This window comes from Colossoma macropomum, unplaced genomic scaffold, assembly GCF_904425465.1.
Source record: "Colossoma macropomum unplaced genomic scaffold, Colossoma_macropomum, whole genome shotgun sequence".
NCBI classification, from domain to species: Eukaryota; Metazoa; Chordata; class Actinopteri; order Characiformes; family Serrasalmidae; genus Colossoma; species Colossoma macropomum.
The window spans coordinates 34,864,413-34,886,718 of NW_023494800.1; the positions used below are offsets into that span (position 1 = coordinate 34,864,413).

A 22,306-nucleotide genomic window follows, 5' to 3' on the forward strand; every position below is an offset into this window, starting at 1 on the left:
TCCCTAATAAGAACCGATGAACCAAACGAACTAGTGTGAATGGAGCAGAACATTCTAGTCATTTCATGAATTGTGTTCACATCCATGGACTTTTGACAGGAGGCCAATTTCTTTGGTAAATTAAATGTAGAATAATAATAAGACGAGTGACCTGAATATAACTTCACTGTAACCATTATCATGACTGTTTCCTGAACTGCTGACACTCTCAATACGACTGACCATGAAAGGAATTCAGCAGTTGTCTCTGGTATATTAGTCCAAACTTTACAATTAAAAAAGTCAGTTAATGTTACTTTTTATTTTTTTGAGTTACCTCTGAAACCAGCTGCCCACATGCAACAACTGCCCTAACTGCATAAAATACTATTTGTTGGCCAATTTATTATAAACACCTTGTACTTCCACTCACTGGCCACTTTATTAGAAACACCAGCATTATTGTCCACTACATAGGTTATTGTATGATTACATCTGCTGCTGTACAGTTTACCAGGCTGCCACTTTTAGCTGATGATTGATTGCTGTACTATCAGGCTGCCACCTTTTAGCTGATGATTGATTGCTGTATAAATAATTGCAATTAACAATTTAATTGTTCTTTTGTTGAAAGACACTAAAATTGTGTAGAAATTCAAGTCTAAAGGCCATGGGGCCAGATGTCTTGCTCAAACCAAGCGATGATGTTGGAATGTAAACCCGATATAAACAAATGATGTTGAATGAACTTGTAAAAAGTGCAGTATGTAATAATTGTGACAGGACTAGATATTATCATTTAACATTATTTTACTCTGCTGGTGCACAATGACTGTCAAAAATCAGAAGACATGGGTCTTTGAGGGATGATTTTGATGGAAGAGGACAAAAGACAAACACGTCTTCTGAATGATGCAGTGAAAACTTGACTTGAACAGTAGCTCAAAACAAGGTGTTCCCTTCAACTTGGATCCAGAGCCATCAAATATACAGTGCACGTTGACAAGCTCTCACACTGGACTTTGAGGAGCTTTTACTGGTCACATTTAGAAACAACACAAAACGTAGTATGAATCTTTTATTTTTTAAAAAAATCTACAAATACATTTGCAACAGCAAACATAAATCCATTATTGAGCAAACAATCTAAGGGGAAAAAAAGGATTAATTTCTAAACAGAGCTAAAGGTGGATGAGCTAGTGCAGAGAGAAAAACATTAAATGAGAAGGCTGAAGTTCTGGGACGTAATTTATACGAGAAAAGAGTTCACGGTGAGCTCATCTGTAGAACACTGATGTGTTCTGGTGTGGAGCAAACTACGCAGAATGTGCAAAAGAGAGAGATTCAGTAGAAGGGAGAGGACTGAATAAAAAGCAAAAGAAACAGGTCCCTTGAAACTGATGCAGGTATCTTTTCTCCTGTCATTTCACTCTTGGTCACTAGGTGGCAGTGCCTGCACTGTATTTGAATCGCGCCGAGTGCCTTTTGTTTTTGCGCTGGTCTGGTTTCTTTAGGCATATTGCAAAACCATGTGTTTAAAAAAAAAAAAAAAACCTATATAGACAGGATCTGCCTCACAACTGAAAATAAAATGAGGATCAATCCATACAGCCATAACAACAACACTAGAGTCATATAGCTGAGTCAAAAAGCAAAGATCATTTACAGCATCAGTCAAAAGTTTGGACAATCACAAGCACAATCCTGACGACATTCTGAGCTGATGGTCAGATTTCATTTATTTAAACACGCTTAGTGGGATGCATGTCTTCAAGCCAATCAGGTGTTGGAGCCTAAATATCTGTATTGGCTAAAAGGCCAATATTTCTGATTTTCATTTCTCAATTTTGTAAAACTGTAATACTAAACAAAGAAAAATCCCTTCCATGATCAACTTTTGACTGATATTGTACTGCTATCCAGATGAGCCAATAGGGGCCTAACCTATGTCAACATAACTCTATAAATTATTCTGTCAATCAATTTGTTCCTTCAGTTTGTTCAGTTGACTATACTTCATTTTGTTTAATAAGTGTTTCTATAAATATACAATAAATCTATCTTTGTCCTAACAGGGCTTCACTATCTGACTATGTACAACTGAGGCTGAGAACAAATTTGGACGTATGAAGCTTTCCTTCATCTTTCCATGAGAACCCTGAAGAACACGAACACGAACGTACCAGTGCACGGCAGCACATCCATCTTGTAGCGGTTAGCAGGAGATGGCGAGGCCAGCGAGGCCTCCCGAGATCTGTTCTGAAGCAGGAGGTGGTGGGGAAGCTGGACACGGCATTCTGTTTCTCATCCTCAGACGATGAGCCTAGTGATGCTGGCATGTCCTTGTTTAATAAAGGGGATGCACTTTGTGCTCATGATAAGCGTTATGAACAGAGCTCATCCATCGTGAGCGACGCGAGGTGTCTGCTAAGAAATGTGGAGCTCCAGAGAAAGAGAGCTTTAAGCCGAATGAAGCTTTGGCGTCTTGAAATGAGCCACAAAGCCCCACACGCTCTCGGTCACATCGCAAACTTAACGAAAAGTATTGTTAAGAGGTATAAATAATTATACGCAATCGCGTTACGGCAATAAATACGTCACGTCTTTATATAAATAAGGAAATGGAAGAAGCCGACGGCTGGGAGGACACTGAGGGGTGTATATGTAACATCACCAACGCAGTCGCTCAGCCAAGCAGACACAAAATTCGCTCTGAATGAGAAAACGAAACCTTTCATGAGGCGGCAGAACAGTGTGCTGTTCGGAAAGGCTCACGTCAGCCGAGAAAGTGTTTGTCGTAACGCTGCTGAGCTATGAGGAGCAGCAGAACCTGCCCTAGAGCTCTCGACATTTCCTTAGCAAATACAGTATGTTAGTTATTGTAGCAGTGAAACTGACTGTATCACCGTTTCAACTAAAGTCGCTGTCTTTGCTGTTTAAGCTTATGGCAGACAGTCTGCCAGCTCTCGCAAATCTTTATACTTTTTCTTTAATTTTTTTGTCCCCATTTTAACTTTAAAGCATCCAAAGTCAACAATCAACTACCAAGAGAAAACCTGACTCAGCTTTGCATGTAGTGTAGGCTGGGGCTTCAACTACCTGTAGTTTCAACCATCAATGTGCACAAAACTTGCCAATATGTAGTCAAAACGCAATAAAAAGGCTTAGGCCGCTGGCCCACATTGATACAGCTACGTTTGGCATAACCAAAGGCATACTGAAATCTCTACGTAGGCTTCAGACCAACCTGTAGTTTAAAAAGCCTGTGGCCAGTGCATTGCTTGAGGCAAAGCCAGCCCGGTTTAGGGTGGAGCTACATAAAAGCCGCCCCGTTATCCGGCGCTGGTCTTCGCCAAGTCCAGTGTTGGCTTTTAAAGCCGCTTGTGGTTGCTAAAGCCTGTTTGGCTAGAAACGTCAGTCCATGTCTGGCCAATAGGCCGGGGAGGGAGGGAGCCAAGCTAAAAATGAGTCTGGTTCCACTCCCCTATTTCAAATCCAGTCTCTTAATACCACTTTCTTCTCCTCGTCATGGTTTTACCCTTTTCACGAGTTCGTAAGAATGCCGTTCCGACTGAACATCTTCACTCGTACTTGTAGTAGCCCCGATCCACGGCTCTGGAGGCGATCTGCTCGGCAGTGTAGCGCTGGTCCAGCTCCAACAGGGCTTGCAGCAGGTCGTTGATGTTGGCCCGGAGGCCCTCCCGCTGCATCCAGATGCGCAGCAGCTCGTAGACCTTGTCTCCAGCGTTCTGCGACTCGGCCAGCTTGATGGCGTTGTCGCTCAGGCCGATGCTGCGGAAGAATTTGTTGTGCATGCGCATGTCCAGCGAGTCGAACAAGTCGAAGCTCTTGCTCAGAGACGTCTCGTTGTCTGAGGAAAGGCAAGAGCAGGGAGACACGTCAGTCACATTCATCCAACACTTACTAAATATAATACATATAAAAACAATACATAACAAAAATATACAGGTTAATCAACAAGAGAAGAACTATGCTTGCTTTTCTTTCCACGTGACAAAAAAATGAGTAAAATTAATGAAATAGAATTAAATATCAAGGTTCCTAAAACAGCCATGTTTGCCAGACTTGCTATGAGCTCTCCAGCGTATCCTCGATGAGTGATGCTGGTTGACAGCATTTGTAGATGTTACTTACCATGTAATGGGACAAGCTTTCTGGGAGGGCAGTCGTCCTGTGAAAGAAGGACAATATTAGCTTTTTCGTCTTGAAAAGATCACAGTGTTGAAAGGGTTTGCTGACTTTACTATGACTCATCATTAGCACTTCTTCTGAATTATTACTGGCTCAGAGAATGTTGAGTTCCTGACAATCAATCAAGTTTGAACAAGCAAACTGCATGTCTCTACCTACGCTAATCTAAAGCACAGCCCTGCCCAACCCTGCTTCTGTAAAAACACTTATGTAATACGCCTGATCCAGATAATCAAGGTCTTCAGGAATGTCTGAATGTTGTCCAGAGGTGTGGACTAAATTCTACAGATCTGCACGACAAGATCAGGCAAGATCACGGCTATGACTCACCTATAATGAGAATTTACTACAATACAGTCCATTGTGATTATATTGTAACACACCTGAACACTTTTTTGGTCAATGCATAATTCCATGAGTTATTTCACAGTTTTAATGTCTTCACTATTATTCTAAAATGTGGAATAAAATAAATAAATAATATATATTTTATTTATTTTTTTTTTAATCTAAAATTAGTCCTAACCTGGTCATATTATTTTTTTAATCATAAATATATTAACAAGTTAATGTAAACACCCTCTACAGAGAACAGTTGCTGACTTGCAGGGTTGGGGGAAAACAAAAACAAACAAACAAAAATTCAATTGCGTTAAAGTCAGCAAATAAAGAGAAAAATCTCTTCCTAGAACTTGCTCTAAAACACAAAAATCTGCAGAAAAATGTCATATTTAAGTGTGTTCTCTGACGTCTTAACTTATTTTTACATAGAAAATCAACAAAACGTTGTTTGGATAGGGTGCCCAAACTTTTGCATACGTCTGTATATAGTGGGGTTTATTATGTGACCATAAAACCTTGTTCACTATCCTCTGTGTCTAAACTCATATACTTAGCTGCACTTAGCTGCATCAAGCTATGGTAGGTTTGTGTCTCTTAGGTTATACGTTCGTATAAGTCACTATGAATGAGAGCGTCGGCTACATGACTACATATAAATGCATAATTTGCTGTCAATGCATTTCATAGATTGCTGTGTCCAAACTTTTGCCTCATACTGTAGTTTTAGATGCTGCGCAGGGACGCTATACTGACCCTTGCCCACGTCTCTGGCTCTCGTTCCCCGTTCAGCGTCGGCCTCTGTGTGCGGGGGCTGTGGCGGGGGGATTCACCCACAGAGGGCACTGTGATGGGCAGTGCAGACAGGCTGGTCTGGGAAGAGCTGGTGGTGTTGGGCAGGCTATCGCCCAGTCCCCGGTCCTCGTCTTCCACCGGCATGCTTTTAGTGCTCAGTCCCTGAGTTTCCTGGAGCAGGGGGCGGGACTCTGGGCGGGGTTCCTCCGCTTCCTCTAAATCCGCGTTGCGGCAGTTCTCCTTCTCCTCCACAGAGGGGGCACACACTCCGTCCTGAGCGACAAGTAGGGCGATGTCAATCATGGTTTAACATAAAAGCTCAGTGTCCATTATAAGATGTTCAGCTATCTATGCTATGTTGGTGTTACGAAATGAGCCAAGTGACTTACTATCGGGATCTTGACCTCATCATTCGGAGCAACTGGGCTCCCTGAAAAAGAGAAAATAATGTTAATAAATAATTAATTATCATAAATATCGCAGTTAAATTTTATATAGGAGCTGGGTTTAAACACTTTATTTGCTAAAACAACCATAAGACAAATTTGTGCAAATAAGTCGTCATAATATGTATCATAAGTTTGAGGGGGAAGAAAAAAAACAAAACAAAAAAAAAACACAGTGGTTTTTGATCTTTGAGTTGCAGCACCCCTGGTGGGCTGTGACGGTAATGCATTTATTCATTTTTATGCAAAGCATTACAATGCAAAGACAAAAACCAAACCAGTAATTGTGTATATGACAAATAATAATGTTGTGGTATTTATTTAAATCAAATATTAAAAGATCTAAATATACAGGTTGAGTGCAGTACAAAATGCATAACATAACCAGCTAGAAAAGTTTTCTCTGGAGTTTATGATGTGTGCTTATACATATATATGTGAAGTTCAACAGGCTATACTGGTTATTATATTATTTTGCTTGCAGCTTATGAAAGGTTGGGAACTCCATCCTAACATACATATATATATATATATATATATATACACACACACCTATATATATTACAGCAGTTTAAATGTACCTTGTCTTCCACATGAAGGCTTCTTCTTCCAAAACCAGACTGCTGCAGCCACCACAGCAACAACAATGATGATTAAGAAAAATACAAGCACTGCCAAAAAACAGAAACAAAACACGTTTACATCCACATATAATTTGTTATTGCTGTCAGAACAAAACCATTTTTTTTTCAAATCCATTTTTGTCGTTTTGCAGTGTGTAACAAAATTGGGAAAATGCTTGTTGCCCTTTACATTGTGTGTAATTTTTATGATGAATGAACCAAAAGAAACGGCCCAGAATGACTTGGAAAGACATCTGGTTCCATTGACCTACAATAAATGTAAAGTAGGTTTTTTCCCTCTCCTGTAAAGTTACCATTTTGGAGATACAAGGTTTTGTTCTGATGACAGCAAAATGCATCTGTTTACCCTTATGACGCAGCAGATTTAGGGACAAGTGCAGATTCAATGCGTGCGATACTGTACACGAGTGTCTTTATGCCGTATGAAGATCTGTAGGAGCGTTTGACCGTACCTACTGTAACCGTATTACTCTTCGAAGGTTCAGATGGCAGTGTGGGTCTGACGGTGGGGTCGTAGGGCGAAGGAGGGCGTTTCCTGCACTTGGTGTTGGAGGTGGGTGTGCACTTATGCTCCTCGATTTCGTCCGCCTTACACCTGCAAAGCGAGAGCCAAAAAGCAGACAATAGTGAGGCCTTTAAAACCAGAAAGGAGTTACAAAAGCAGAGCAGCCTTATTGTTAGGACAGACAATGGAGATGTTCCATAGCTGCTCTCTTGGGTAAGAGGGAGGGATTAGATGGAGAACCTGACTAATAGATCTGAGTCATAGTTATAAGGAGTGAAGGTTTTGAGGCCGAACAACAGGTACAAACGTATCACATCTCCACTGAGGAAAAAGGATTTATGGGTTCCTCTGAACTAGCTGATAGGGTTCACCTTAAGGAGCCAAATTGAAATTGGCTTAATATGGTGGGCATTAATGTTTCTACTAGCTCACTCATACACTACATACCAGACATACATCAAGTCTTATGCAAAAGTTTGGTCAAACCCAGTCAGAATACATTTCCTTGAGGTTCCTCTACATGAAATAAGCAAATATCCTGTTTTTCTGCAGATGTTAATGCACAATTTCCATTTCTATTTTATTTCTAGTTCTATTTTATCTGCAGCGATTGAGGCAGGCAGTTAGCACCATGCTCACTGGTAGGGTGTAAACATCCATAACTTGTTAGTCACATTAGACTTCAGTCCAGAACTAAATAAGCAAACTTAAGACAACAAACATGTCCTGGATAATCAACTACTAATCAATCCCCATCTTAATAGGTCTGCATTCCCACCCACATTTATTCCTGAACTTCTAAGCTGCACTCAGATGTTTTTCAACATGTAACAACATCATGTCTGGCCTTGCAGGAGGCATAAGAGAGGCCTGGAACTGAGGAACTGAGGAACTCTGGAGCTCACCTGGTGCATTTCTTGCACACTTCGCAGGGCTCGTCAGGCAGGCAGAAGAGACCAGACTTGCACTCGCACTGAGTGTTCCTACTGCTCGTACATGGCTGCGTCTCGTTCTGGTCTGTGGGAGGGAGAAGAAAGGGGAGGGTGAAGAGGGGCCGTGGGATCAAGAGAGAGAAGAAGTCAGGCCTCAGTTTTGAAGCTAAATCAGATCTACAGGCTTGGGCACCTAAGAACACCGTTTAAAACCATTTATCTTGGCAGTGAGTTTGTGCTTGTAAAATTACCATACTTTTAGAGTAAATGCAAATAAATAATTACTAAAAATAACAAGACATTCTAAAAACTTTGCTTCTACTGGCTCCATAATGCTACAGTGCTTGGACCCCGAAGATTGCCACTTGCAATGTAATTTCTAGACGGTTCCACATGAACTGCAAACGCAAACTAAATGGTAGCTGGTTGACAACGGAAATTTAATCACAGTAACCTTTTTTTAACACATCAGTTGAAACAACTCGCCAAAAAAATGTGAATATATGGAAATAGTTTCAGTAATATATCTTACTTCTGATTGTCCTAAATTAAAAAAAAAAAACGCTTTAGATCTATATGATTCACAATTAGCACTGAAAACACTGAAAGGCAGTGAGCTTGCATGTTTGGTATGTATTCTAATAATAGTGTTTTCCTGAGCAAATTAACAGCTACCTCCTAGAGAAATAGCTTTTTAGCTCTAATTTTCTCGGCTGTCCAACACAATGAGATGCTGATTTTAATTGCCAACAAAGTCCTGATCCGCACACCTTGATGAATCAGCAACAACGTTCATAATGAGGCCTGAAACCCAAACGAGAAAATAATCCTGCGCAACACACCCTGCAACTTTCTCATCCACTCATATACACGCATACAAAAGGCCACAAAAAGAGCACAGGAGATAGCCACACCCTGACCGTGTAACCCTAGCAGATCAGATTCCCATGAGTGAGGCCTCCACCAGAGGAAACTCTAAACTCAGGCCTATTCAGCATCTCTTCCCTGTCCTTTCGCTCCAGCGTCCATGGGAATCCTATGACGCTCCTGTGGGAGAAGCGCTTGTCTAAGCTGACGGGCAGTGGCGTGTTTATAAGAGCGCGCGTTGTTTACAGCAGAGTCGGGCCTCGAACACGCAATCCGGAGGGAAAAGCAGAGAGATTCGCATTCAGACTACGAACACAGAGCGCTCTCATAATAAACATAGCCCGGACGGATGGCCTCCGCTTCATAACAACCAGAAAGAGCCGGAGAGTGAGAGTGGAATGCTAGACGTAATAGGAATTATGATGCAGAGTTAAATGACCATTTCTTTACTTAAATTAGCTCTCGCTACGTTAAATAAGAAAACACAGCCCTTTAGTCATTCAAATATGTACCACTAACTCAACAACTGGCTCTGTACATGGTTACATCAACGCTTTCAGAGCATGCTGAGTGGCATTAGTCATTTTAGGCTATACAGACTTTTAAGACATTCCACTTAGGGGGTGGGGGGTCCAGTTTGTTGCTGGAAAACTAATCTATTACATCAGCATTGTTTTTTGTCCATTTAGCGTTTCCAAACACCATTTACAACCACAGTAATAGTAATAATATAGTCTTACTATGTAATAATATAATCACTACGTATGACTTTCAGCACCATCTGTGTTCTCATTATGTATGTAGTTTTGGAAGACCGCTAAAGAACTACATTACCCATGTGACATCTGACTACAAAGTACACCAATGAAAATGTACATTACCCATATATCACCACCTGTACCCTTAAATTTGAGGTTTTGGGTGTCTGTTAAAAAAACTACATTACCCATGTGGCACCACCTGTAACCTTGGATTATACATGTTTTTGAAAGATCACTGAAAAACTACGTTACCCATCTTGCATCACCTGTACCCTTTGATTTAGGGTTTTAGGTGTCTGTTGAAAAAACTACATTGCCCATGTGGCACCACCTGTAGCCTTGGCTTATTTGTGACGTTTCTGGAAGGCCACTGAAAAGCCACATCGCTCACGTGACACCACCTGTGTTATCTGATTATATATAAGGTTTTGGGGGACCAGTGAAAAACTATGTTACCCATGTGGCATCACCTGTAACCTCTGATTAGAACGTAAACAAATACCAAAAAAATTATATGACCCATGCGGCACCACCTTTATCATTTGCTTATAAGTGAGGTTTTGGGAGACCATTGAACAGCTATGCTACCCCTGCGTCACCATCCGTAGCCTCTCATTACTACACAGTATATGAAGCTTTCTACGATTGGAAAAAACTACATTACCCATGTGGCACTGGCTGCACTGAAGGCACTGCTCCATGCCGGTTGGATGCTCTGCGTAGGTGCCCGGCTCACATACAGCACATTTGCCTTGCTGCTGATCTGCGCTGCACTTCTCCTTCACGTAGGTGCCTGTTAAAGGAACATGCTCTGATTACATCTTAAACTCTGCGTCCAAACTCTCATAACTACAGAACTTGCAAATTACACAGTAGCTACTGAGTAATTCAGAGTAAAATAGCCAAAAGTACAGAAAGTATGGGTTTCTGGATGGCTGCTGCACTGGTTTTAGCTAAGCTAATGTGCATTAGTTCTTATTTCTAGATAACAGTAGATCATACAGTGTCAGAAACCATAATCAAGTCTATTAGAGATACTGAACAATTCCACACAGTTCGAGGTGAGTGCATGGTGATTTAGACATGCAATGAGGCACATTAGCTTCGCAGCTGCAGTGCAAAACTATAAAAAGTTTGACATTCCATTTGGGGGAAAAAAAAGTGATATATTAAACGTAACAAATATTGCAGTAGAGCTAAACGTTATAGAACGCTCCTTTAGCGCTGGAGTAAACGGGGCCACATTTGTTCTATTAATGGCATTTCTTTCTGCACTCCTGAACAATGCACTGAGGCTTAATGTGACCCTCTGTGCTCCAAAAACACTAAACGCTGGTATCCAGTTACTGCTGCTTTGTCTCACTTCATTCTGCCTTCCTATTCATGTCCAAAATAACACACGAACTCACTACGATGGGGGAAAATGGGTGCTTCAGTGTCTTCTCATCCTATCAGCTTTAAAACCATGTGCAGTGTTTACTCTGGGAGTGCTGATAAAGAAGAGCGCAATCATTCTTAATGAGCTTTCAAAAAACGGTACAGTGGAATTTATTAATTTGGAAGGTCATTTCTGGGTTGTTTACAACTGACTGAAACCACATATTCTTCTGGTTTTAATGGACTGTAGCTTCTTGATGATAGTAAATCCTTAAAAACAGTGGATGAGTGAGACTAGTTTCAGCTTCTAAATCAAATGCAGAAGCCAAATCAGTCCCTGGGGCAAGTTTTAGGAGTCTAAGCACAAAGATCGTCACTAGAATGGCTGGTATTAATGGCAGCTTTGCAACAAATCCATCTTGAAAGGTTGGTTTGTGCCAGACATCCAGTTTTACAGTCTGGCAGTAAGTTTTTTGGAGCATGCCATGGCCAGGCTTCACACAGCAACAGTCTGTAACTGGTCAGATGCTTTTCGTTAAAGATCTTGACCTGTGAAGCAATTATTTTATACTTATTATTTTATAATTATTAGAGCTCAACTGATATGAAAACTGTGGCCGATGCCACTTTAAAGACGCTGAAAACCTTTGTTTTTGTTACGGCTCCTTTAAGACTGATATATAAATGAGCTCTGCTCTGATTGGCTGCCCTGTATCGTGTCTCATTCCAAAAAGCAATCGAGGCTGAAACACTCCTTATAACTTGCGGGTGCGTGGACGGGGCTAAACTACCATAGGCTGAGGTGCATATATGTAAATGAGGTGTTTTTCATAAAACTGAAGAATTAGGGGAGGGTGATAATAAATAATTGCCCCCCTCTATGAAGATCATATAATTCCCTAAATGTAACTAAAGCCCAGCAGTGAGGAGCTGAACTTTACCCTCCTCTGCTGTCACTGCAGACTGGCAGGGTCGCCTACAGAGCAGCGCTGGTAGCTGTTAATGAAGTGATGCTCTTTTTATTTGAGGGTCCCATTTCAGAGGGAAGATTTCAACCACTACCCTGTAACTCAGTTCCAAGGGGCGAGGAGGCGCTCGAAAACAAGGGGTAGGAGTAAAAATAAGAAATGTGATTGGGCCCTTACTCTCTGGGAACACTCTGGGACCCCTCTCATTCTTTTCTGCCTCAGTGCATCAGAGATTTGTCATTAAAAAAAGTAAAATCTGAAACGCTTTGCAGAATTCGGGCTGTGATCTGATCTATCCATCTCTGTAGTTTCTCCGACACTTACCAGCCTCGCAGTTCTTGCAGCAGAAGCCCATGTGTGGGTACTCCTGGTTTTCCAGGCACGCTTGCTGCCGGGCTGTCCGATTCTGCAACGGTTCTCCGGACGTTCCCCTGCTCACCACAATCAGCAGCAGCATGATGAGAAGCACCTGGAGAGAGAGAGAGAGAGCAGATCCATTTAAGTTAATTCAGTAAACTTATTCCAGAGTCTAAGGCCATAAAACAGAACTAAACCAACCAATAAAAATAATAAGGAAATAAAAGCTGGAGGAGGAGTGAGAGAGTCAGTCTATCCACACAGCTCTGAACGTGTGCAGGATCAGCACAGGCCGAGATGCTGGGTGCTCAGGTACTTTCACAAACTCAATAAAACAGTTTAATCAGAACAAGAGGAACTGTCTGAACATGCCGACACAAGGAGGCATAAAGTCTTCGCTTCTCTCTTTCCTCTCTAGCAGAGGTGAACTGCTCACAAAGTCCGATTCATATTTATTACAGCCAAATTGGCCGACTGATGATTTGTTTAGTCAAATCTTATAAGCCAAAGTGACAATATAAATACCGTTATTTGCTCTTAAATGAAAAATCAGCTGAAATGAATCATATCAAAAGTAAGAGGCGACTGACTATTCAGCACAATGAGACTATGTGTACTAACATTGTTCCGGTGTGGTTCTGATTAATGTTCTAATGGTGTTTATTAGAACTATTACTATTGTTATATATATATATATGTCCCATATTTGAAAACGGCCAATTTTAGATAAGCTGGCATATTTTATGAGTTTGGTATAAGTGACATCTATTTATGCCAATTTATGTCACTTATATGGATTTCAAATATTGCCATATATCAGATTTTTGTATGGGTATGTCTGTACATAGCACTGCAGGAGTTACTTGCAAAGAGTTTTCTTGCTACTGCCACCTGTAGGTGTTAAATGAGTACTGCATCCACACTGATTAAACTATAGCAATAGGTATGAATACACAGACAAGATAGTGTTGGGTGATATTTAGCTGGTTCAGTATTGTAGAATTTAGCCAAAAAAAAAAAAAAAGTTTACTGACTGTCAAACATGATTAAATAATTTCCTTTGTAGTGAATTTTGTGATTATTTAACAGAGAGAGAGAGACAGACAGACCGACAGAGAGAAAGTAGGGCTGAATGATTGTTTTTATATCACAAACACATTTTCAAAGAAAGCAATTTTCAAACTCCAGTTGCAATTTTAATCATATCCTACATCATTCAAAGTCAAAACGCAAAGCTTATGAACTGACAGACAGACAGACAGACAGACTAACAGACAGACAAGTGGACGGACAGACTGAGAGGCAGATATCAAATGCAAAACTGTGAGAACTGCAGTATCACCGCAGCTCTACTCATCCATCTCTCGTCTCTCTTCTCCCTCCCTCACTCACACACAAAGTTCTTTGTCTGTTTTTCAGACGTGCGGAGGCTCACGGGGACAGCAGAGGAGCGGTCAGCTTTTCTCTTAGTGGACCTCGTGTGAGCATTCTGCCCTTTAATTCGAACCATCTGATGAGAGCAGCTGCAGAGCAAAGCAAATTAGCAGAGACTCTCCTGTAGCCGGGCAAAACAGAACCAAAACTCGTACGGGGCGCGGGGTTACCATGGTCACACACGCCCCCGCGCACACATGCACATGCACACATACTCCGCTGATATGGAGTGGGGTCCTTGGCAACTGTATCTGAGGCATTTCTGAGGAGTTCAAAGACATTCAGAAACGCTTCACATGGGCCTACTGACTATAGCTTTAATGAAAAAAGACGAGAGATCGCCCAACAGCGGCCAAACGGCCCCACAAGTCCAACCCAGCAACGACTTCATGCTTTTGGAGCAAAGAACAGTTTGGTGTAAAATCTAATTCACAGTTTTCTCCCATTACACCAAATCTAATCTACCAAAGACATGTTTGGTGTCTGAAGTCTGCTTCTTTGGAATTGCCCTGGAGCCATGAGGCTAATGTAGCTCATACTCCACCAATTAGTATGGTGCTAACTGAATGCCTCAGTTATGACCCTCCCGTATCAAACTGTGTGGACAAACGTGGACAAAAAAATACTTCGCTAAAAACAGCAGCAGCCGTCTGTCAATTTATCACTATCACAATAAATATCATTATACCGCGCGCCAGCCTTGGGCCTTAAATGACATCAAATATGGCTATAACTAACTTATAGAAGGGCTGATATTCTAATTTATGGTTAGTTCAAAACTGGATACAAAAGATTGCAATTAATTATAAGCTGTATACTTAAAAAAGATGGTTCTTCAAGGGTTCTTTAGTAAAGAAAATGGTCCTATGTAGAACTAAGAACACTCAAATGACCCTTTGCATGATTAAAGGGTTCTTTAGATTGATAATGTGCTGTAGATGGTTCTATGTAGAAACTTTTTGAAAAGGGTTCTATACAGCACCAAAAAGGGTTTTTCTATTAACAAGAACCCATTTTGGTGCTGCAGTACATTCTATATCAATTTGAAGAACTCTTTTGTCATGCAAGGAGCTCTTTAAGTGGTGTTTCATCACGAGAAATCTGAGAAAATATACTGGCGAAATTCAGTGACACACTGATTTTAGGTTCTAACAGAATGTGAAGGCTGTGCTCGTATTTGAACGTGAGCGCCTTAACACGAGGGCTTTACCAGCTGTTAAGGACGTGGCTGAAAAGGCAGAGTTAGGGTGGATTTTATTGCTAACTACGCTAGCTAATGTTTGGTTCAGAAACAGTAAAGTATATTTCCATGACAAACTAACATGTTGGCACGTCGTCCACCAAAGAGGAAGAACACCTGTATAAGACGACGAGTCTCCAACAGCATCCAGTGTTGCAGCGGTTAGCTGTAGTGTTAGCTCATCTGAAGAGGCAGCCTCGGTTATGTTACTCATCGAACCCAAAAACTACCAATTTCCCCTTGTCTATTTTCACATAATACAAAACAAAGCCTACAGCTCTACATTCATTTCAGCATTTCTGAAATCTTTTTTTTCCCCTTTATTCACAGTTAGCCTGTAGTTTCCACCTGTTCAGGATTCCCCTGGACTGTCCAGGAAAAATAAAAACTCCATTTCAGGACATTCAAGCATTCTCTTGTGTTTCTTATGAAGTTTAACCTTCTTTTTTACGCAGTCAAACCATTTGTATACCAAGAATGGGGTGGATTAGTTCAGATTACCCTCAACGTTGGGACTGTTTGGGAAGGTACACTGCTGGTGACATGTTTAGGCAGCACTTCAACACCATCATCCGATGAATTTGGTCAAAAATTTCCAGGAATTGTACCCTACGCTATCCGGATATCCATTCATTAACTCTCATGGAACTTCAAACATTAAGTAAGTCTCAACACACATCCCTAGTATTTGCAAAAATGATTTGGGTGACTATTGGATTCTAGTGCTTGTTAGCAACATCAGCTAATCAGCACTAAACTTCAGACATCGAACATCTTGGCTGATCAACTTCATTTGTGGTGAACGGAATAGAGTATGAATTTTATTCTGTGCTAGACAGAAGAGCAGCTTCATGGAGTGTGTGAAAGAGTGTGTAAGCTTGAGAAAGAACAGCAGGTTTATGGAGTGTGTGTGGGTGTGTGAGTGGGTGTGTGTGTGGGTGTGTGTGTGTGCGCGCAGAGTGAGGATAATGGCCAATGTGTATAAAGCTTTAGCTGTAGTTGAGCGCTTCGCTCGCTCCCTCAGGCGCTTCTCTTTATTCTCCGCTCCTTTCAGCCGGGCACAATGAGACGGCCTCATTTACGGCTAAACAACACGCCTCAGAGCCGCCACTTCAAATGACCCACATTCTCCCGGCCACCGGACACCTGGGCAGAAACGCTACACCGCCGCTAACGCTAACGGCCTACATTCCCCTTTATCCTCCGGCACAAAGGCGCGCAGGCAGGGGGACCGGCCGTCCACCAGAACAACAGGCCGCATTATCGGCCCAGCACTCTGCAAACGTTTAAAACGGAGACACGGTTAAGATGAAACAGCCTAAACTGATCATTCACACCTGATTCACTCGTTAAAAATGTAAAAATCAATTTTACACAAACTTCCAGTGAGGGCTGCTTGGGATGCAGCCATCTGCAGTCTTTGCTTGTAGAAAGTAGAGTGAATTGTGATGAAACAAACAAAACAGGCAAATAATAACAATAATAGCAATAATAATAATAATAATAATAATAATAATAATAATTAAACAGACAACGCCATCGCTAACCCAGGTGGCACTCTTACGTGGTTGCTAAGGTGTTGCTATGTTAATCCAGTTTAGCCCAGGTGGTTGCTAAGGTGTTGCTAAGCCATTTGCAGTGATATTCCAAGTGGTTGCTAAGCCATTTGTTATGATATCCCAGGCAGCTGTTAAGGTGTTGCTAGGCTGTTGCTTTGGTATCCCAAGGGATTGTTAAGGTGTTGCTAGGCCACTGTTATGGTAACCCAGGTGGTTGCTAAGGTGTTGCCAGGCCACTGCTATGGTATCCTAGGTGGTTGCTAAGGTGTTGCTAAGCTTTTGCTATGGTAACCCAGGTGGTTCCTAAGGTGTTGCCAGGCCACTGCTATGGTATCCTAGGTGGTTGCTGAGGTGTTGCTATGTCATTCCAGATTGTTGTTAAGGTGTTGCTAGGCCGCTTCTATGTTATCCCAGGTGGTTGTTGAGGTGTTGCTAAGCCTTTGCTATGGTATCCCAGGTGGTTGCTGAGCTGTTACTATGTTATCCTAGGTAGTTGCTAAGATGTTGCTATGTTAGCCCAGGTGGTTGCTAAGGTGCATCTGCAAATCAGTAGATGTATTAACTTAGTTTAGAAAATCAAACAAAACCTAATTTAACCAGGAATGTTCACATTTTTGCATATGACCGTAAGCTTGCAGCCCTGTGAGCTCACAGGTTTGATCTGCTGATGTTAAGCACGTCATCCACAGGCCTGAAAAACTGATATTAAAAAAAGAAAAATATGAAAACACGCAAAATTACACTGCCTCACTCAAAACAGTAATAGCCGTCTTGAAGCCTAAATTCCGTAACTGCCCATTTTCGGTATGTCACACAGTGTCAGAACCCACGTAAGTAAATCCGAGATGGCATCTGCTATATCTGATTCCTGTACTGGCAGAGACCTTCCCATATCGCTCCGTCCCTGGAAACAACGTTGCTAAAAGAGGCTGGGGTTTAGCAGAAACAGCTGCACAATGCTGGAAGCATTAGCGTGCATGAAACGATGTAATGGAGCCAGTAATGCTGTTCCCATTGCAGATTAGGGCTTCCCACAGTGCTGCAGGCTCTTCCACTGCTTTATAACAAAATAAACAAATACTAGACTGCACATTATACACAAGCTAGTGAACCCTGGTCTTGCAGTATAAGAGTGAATGAGCTTTAAGACTGTCAGAAATCCCACTGACTGTGAGAGTAAGTCTACAGGATGTGAATGTGAGGCTTGTAAACTAAGCAGCGATTAGACGGATCACAATGCATGTTTTAAAGGGCCCATATCAATTCAAAAAAATGAATTTCACTCACTTTTAGTTTAATTTAGTATGTAAACATTGTTAAAGTTTTAAAACGCACCATATATGGAAACTAAGCTGCAAAAACAGCCAGTTGTGAATTCATGTCACAAAAATGCATTTTTATATCCGCCTGTTTCAGCTTACAGCAGTTTAGCTCTGCCTATTTACATTTAATTTAAAAGGGACTGTTTCAGTTCAGACTGCTTTTTGAAAGAGCACCCAATCAGAAAACACTTATTTGCATATATTAGTCTTAAAGGCGCAGCAACAAAAGCAGCCGGTTTATTTCTAAAGATTAAAGAGAGTTCAAAGGAATTATGACTGTTTTTGGTACATAAAAAGCAAATACATGTCATAAATGGACCTGAGGGTTAAAAAATAAAATACAAAACAAATGCAGGATATGAGCCCTTTAAATTTCCCTACAGCCTGATAGACAGACAGTGACTTACATTCATTTATTGGTCGCTGTGTTTTTTTTAAATTGGCCTTTTTATTTATGCTTTCGAATGACTTATTTTTAGTTATATTTTGCAATCTTTATTATTGCATTACTGTTTATGATTTTTATTGGTCATTTCAAAAACATGGATATCCCTCTGAGAAACTGTGACATGGTTCCTCATGGCTGATGTTTCACTGTTTATCTGCTCTCGGTAGTGTTTTCAGTTCACTGTTTCTTATTTTTTATTGCTATTCAAATTATTTTTAAAGTCTACTAAACTCAATAGATCCATTTAAAAAAAAAAGAATATTCCAAATTTTCTGCCTTTTTTATTTTTCGTCCAAAAAGCAAAGTGCCATTTTTGACCATTTTCAGCAAAAAAATTCGGTAACTTTAATTTCAGTGCTTGTCTACTGTCTACGGTTTATTACTGTTCAGTTCATTCCACTGTAAGTGTCTTTAATTTTTACTGTTAGCTGTCAAAATAATCGATATCACCCTCAAACAGTAATATAATCGAAGTTTAAGCACTGAGCTTGTTGAGCGTGTGAGGGAGTGGGGGAGAGAGAGAGAGAGACAGAGAGAGAGAGACAGGCTCATGTGTAAGACATTATAAGAGTGAGAGCGGCGTGGTGTGAAGACTGAGCTGAGCTCGGCTCCAGAGCAGCTCTCTGGACAGCAGCCATGCCTTGTTGTTCTAAGGGAGTTTCCTGGACTGAGGAGCGCTGTCGAGACACACTCTCCTCTCCTCTCTCACTCACTCGCTCGCTCGCTCGCTCACGTCAGAGTTTCCACAGTATCACTCTCTCTCTCTCTCTCACACACTCACACACACACAATTGCAGCATTAAGAGAGGCAGCTACTGCAGAGTGAAGAAATGACGGAGAGAAACAAGACGGAGAGAAACAAGACGGAGAGAAAACGCATACAAAAGACAGAGTGTGAGAGGATGGAAGTGTGAGAAAAGGCATGAGACAGACAGAGAAAGAGAGAGAGAGTGAGAGAGAGAGATGAAATAAAGTAAGAGACCCCTTAAAAGAGAGAGAGAGAGAGAGAGAGAGAGAGAGAGAGGAAATAATGAGACCCAGAAAAGGAAGGAAAGAAAGAAAGAAAGAAAGAAAGAAAGAAAGAAAGAGAGAGAGAGAGAGAGAGAGAGAGAGAGAGAGAGAGAGAGAGAGAGAGAGAGAAATAAGGAGACCCAGAAAACAAAAGCAAGAAAGAAAGAAAGAAAGAAAGAAAGAGGGGAAAGAGACAGAGAGAGGGTGAGAGAAAGCGGAAGAGAGAGAAAAAAAAAGGCAGGGAGCAGATTCCTCTCTTCACCAACACACTGTAACCATTCAGCTGAAAGACTGTAAAAGTCTCAAACACACACACACACACACACACACACACACACACACGCACGCACACACACGCACGCACACACGCACGCACACACACACACGCACGCACACACACGCACACACGCGCACGCACGCACACACACGCACGCACGCACGCACGCACGCACACACGCACGCGCACGCACACACACACACTCGCTCTCAGCTCTTAAAGTGTTTCTCCAGACAGTCGGCTGAGGCTAAATGCTGAACGCTCCACATTCACCAGAGCACATGTCCGGCCTCCGCGCTGGTCCGGCTGCAGTGGAGACGGAGGAATTAGTGGTGTTAACTGGCCGCACCTGTTGTGCTGCATATGGGCCTCAGTCCTTACAGAGCCATCTGGGTCAAAGGTCACTGCTGCTTATGCACCATTGCTGTCACTCAGAGCAAGAATGCTGAAACGATTGGACCAAACGCAACAAACTTACTACAGCCACCAAAAGTTCTGGGACGCTGAGCTTTTCAAAATGGTTTTAATGGGGCTCCCGAGTGGCGCAGCGTCTAAGCGCTGACCCCATCATCAGATCACGAGATCGATCCCTGGTGATGCTACAGTCGTCCGTAGCCGGGAGTCCAAGAGAGCACAACTGGCCTCGCTCTCTCTGGGTGGGTATGATGGCCCCCGTCTCCCCTCATCACCCAGCGTGATGCTAGCCAGCATGTCAGCCATCTGTTAGCTGACGTAGCATATCTGGTGGTTAGTGTTCTCCTCCGAGCGAGTTCGGCTGTCCAGGGACGCTGCATTAACAGCAGTTCAAAAAGATGCAGTGGCGCTTCACAGGACTCGGAGAAAGCCTATGTTAGCCTTCGCCCTCCTAGTGCTGGTGGTATCGTGTGACTGGCGGAGTCTTAACTAGTGGGTAGAACTGGAAACGACTAAACTGGGGAAAAATGGTTTTAATAAAGAGCTTGTATATTGGACAGGTCGTCTGTAAACTACAGAACATACTGTATAGTGTGTAGATCGTATTTGGGATCCACTGAAACTTCGCACAACAAAAAATTTGGCAGAAAACGGTTAAAAAAAAAACAAAAAACACACAACTTAAATGTTATCTTTAATTCCCCCCAGTATGTTAAATTCCGCAAGTAAACACTAATTTGTGCATTTAAATGTGCAGAACTGTGTTCTCTGTAGAGAATATGTTCACTTATTTTCACCTAGAAACTCAAGAAAATGTCATTCGAGCAGATATGCTCAATTTTTTGCATACAACTACACTGTGAGAAATAAAGGTACTAAACTGTCACTGTTCCCTTCTTGTCACTGGGGTGGAACCTCTCAAGGGTCCATCTCAGTACCTTTAGTCAGGGAACATAACTGAACCATAATCCACTGAAATGATATTCTCTAAGCTGTACTGACTCCACACACCCCGTCTCGTCTCCAGGCTTTTATTTTACTGTCCTGTTTTACAACATTCGGTTATGAAAAACTTTTCACCTGGAAAAACTAATTTAAGGTTCACAATCAGACCTTAAAACCACTGTTGGACCTTTGAGGGAACATTTACATTGTTTGTACCTTGATGAAAGAAAAATGTACCTGAATAGTACCTTTATTTCTAACAGTGTATGTGTCCTTTTTGTAACCATAGTTTGCAAATAAAGCTGTTTATACCAAATAAGACACTCTGAAGGTAAATACAAAGGATTTGCATTCTAACAAAGCCTTGATACATTTAAAAAGCCCCAATTTTTGCAGTCTGCTCTCCCTACTCTTCATTTGCAGCAGTGCTTTGGCCCGTGTATTGTTTGCACGGCGCTGCAGTAGGAAAGTATTAGAAACTGCAGGCACACAAAGTCGAGGACTGATCCCTATTCCACATTGAGAGTTAGCTTTGGGCTAAAACCACGGAAAACTGTCGTCTCCGTGGCGCTGGGGACAGGTGGCGTCTCTTCTCCACAGAGAGTGGAGCGGCGGGAGACAGTGGGGGAAATGACGCCACTTCCTGTGCCTGGCTGGCGCATTCCAGGGTGGGTGAATCAGTGGATTCCACACGGACGGTTTAGCTGTCTAACTCAGAGGCGCTGAACCGCCCTGCTGCCTAAAACAACAGGCTCGCAGCAGGCGAGCCAGAGAACTATGAGGAAACTCAGATTCTCACACAAAGCTGTGGAAAAGAGGGGCTGCTTTGTGAAAACACCACTGTGTGCATATGTTGTAGGTTAATACAGATCAAATCTGATGATGGTCACTAGGGCTGCAACTAATGGCTATAATCGATGAATCTACTGGTTATTATTCGATTAATCGACTAATCCAATCTTGACAAGTTCTCGTATGCTGCAGCCATCGTTCGGACGTCCATGTGACAAGCAATTTCTTCTTTTATGGAGAACAGGCTATTCTATATAGAGAGAACATTATAGAGCGCTTTTTAATTGAAACAATAGAAGCCATATCGCCCCCTACACTTCCTGTAGTGTATTACAGTCTGTCAGAATGACTGTGTGGATCATATGAACATTATAGAGGCATTTTAAATGAAACAGTAGAAGCCATATCGCCCCCTACACTTCCTGTAGTGTATTACAGTCTCTCAGAATGACTGTGTGGATCATATGAACATTATAGAGGCTTTTTAAATGAAACAGTAGAAGCCATATCGCCCCCTACACTTCCTGTAGTGTATTACAGTCTGTCAGAGGGACTGTGTGGATCATATGAACATTATAGAGGCTTTTTAAATGAAACAGTAGAAGCCATATCGCCCCCTACGCTTCCTGTAGTGTGTTACAGTCTGTCAGAGTGACTGTGTGGATCATATGAACATTATAGA

The 22,306-nt window shown here is 41.8% G+C and overlaps 1 protein-coding gene across 1 annotated transcript in view; it reads right to left on the minus strand.

Annotated features, from left to right (window-relative positions):
• Positions 1-1,044: 1,044 nt before the first annotated feature.
• Positions 1,045-22,306, minus strand: part of tnfrsfa (tumor necrosis factor receptor superfamily, member a) — a 50,547-nt gene continuing 29,285 nt past the window's right edge. Inside the window, exons 2-10 of the mRNA XM_036587691.1 lie at positions 12,150-12,294; positions 10,145-10,273; positions 7,826-7,937; positions 6,868-7,010; positions 6,353-6,442; positions 5,715-5,755; positions 5,287-5,598; positions 4,135-4,171; positions 1,045-3,850 (exon numbers count right to left, since the gene is read on the minus strand). Coding sequence (XP_036443584.1) covers positions 3,561-3,850; positions 4,135-4,171; positions 5,287-5,598; positions 5,715-5,755; positions 6,353-6,442; positions 6,868-7,010; positions 7,826-7,937; positions 10,145-10,273; positions 12,150-12,294 — 1,299 coding nt within the window. The 3' untranslated portion in view covers positions 1,045-3,560. The remainder of the gene's footprint in view (positions 3,851-4,134; positions 4,172-5,286; positions 5,599-5,714; positions 5,756-6,352; positions 6,443-6,867; positions 7,011-7,825; positions 7,938-10,144; positions 10,274-12,149; positions 12,295-22,306) is intronic.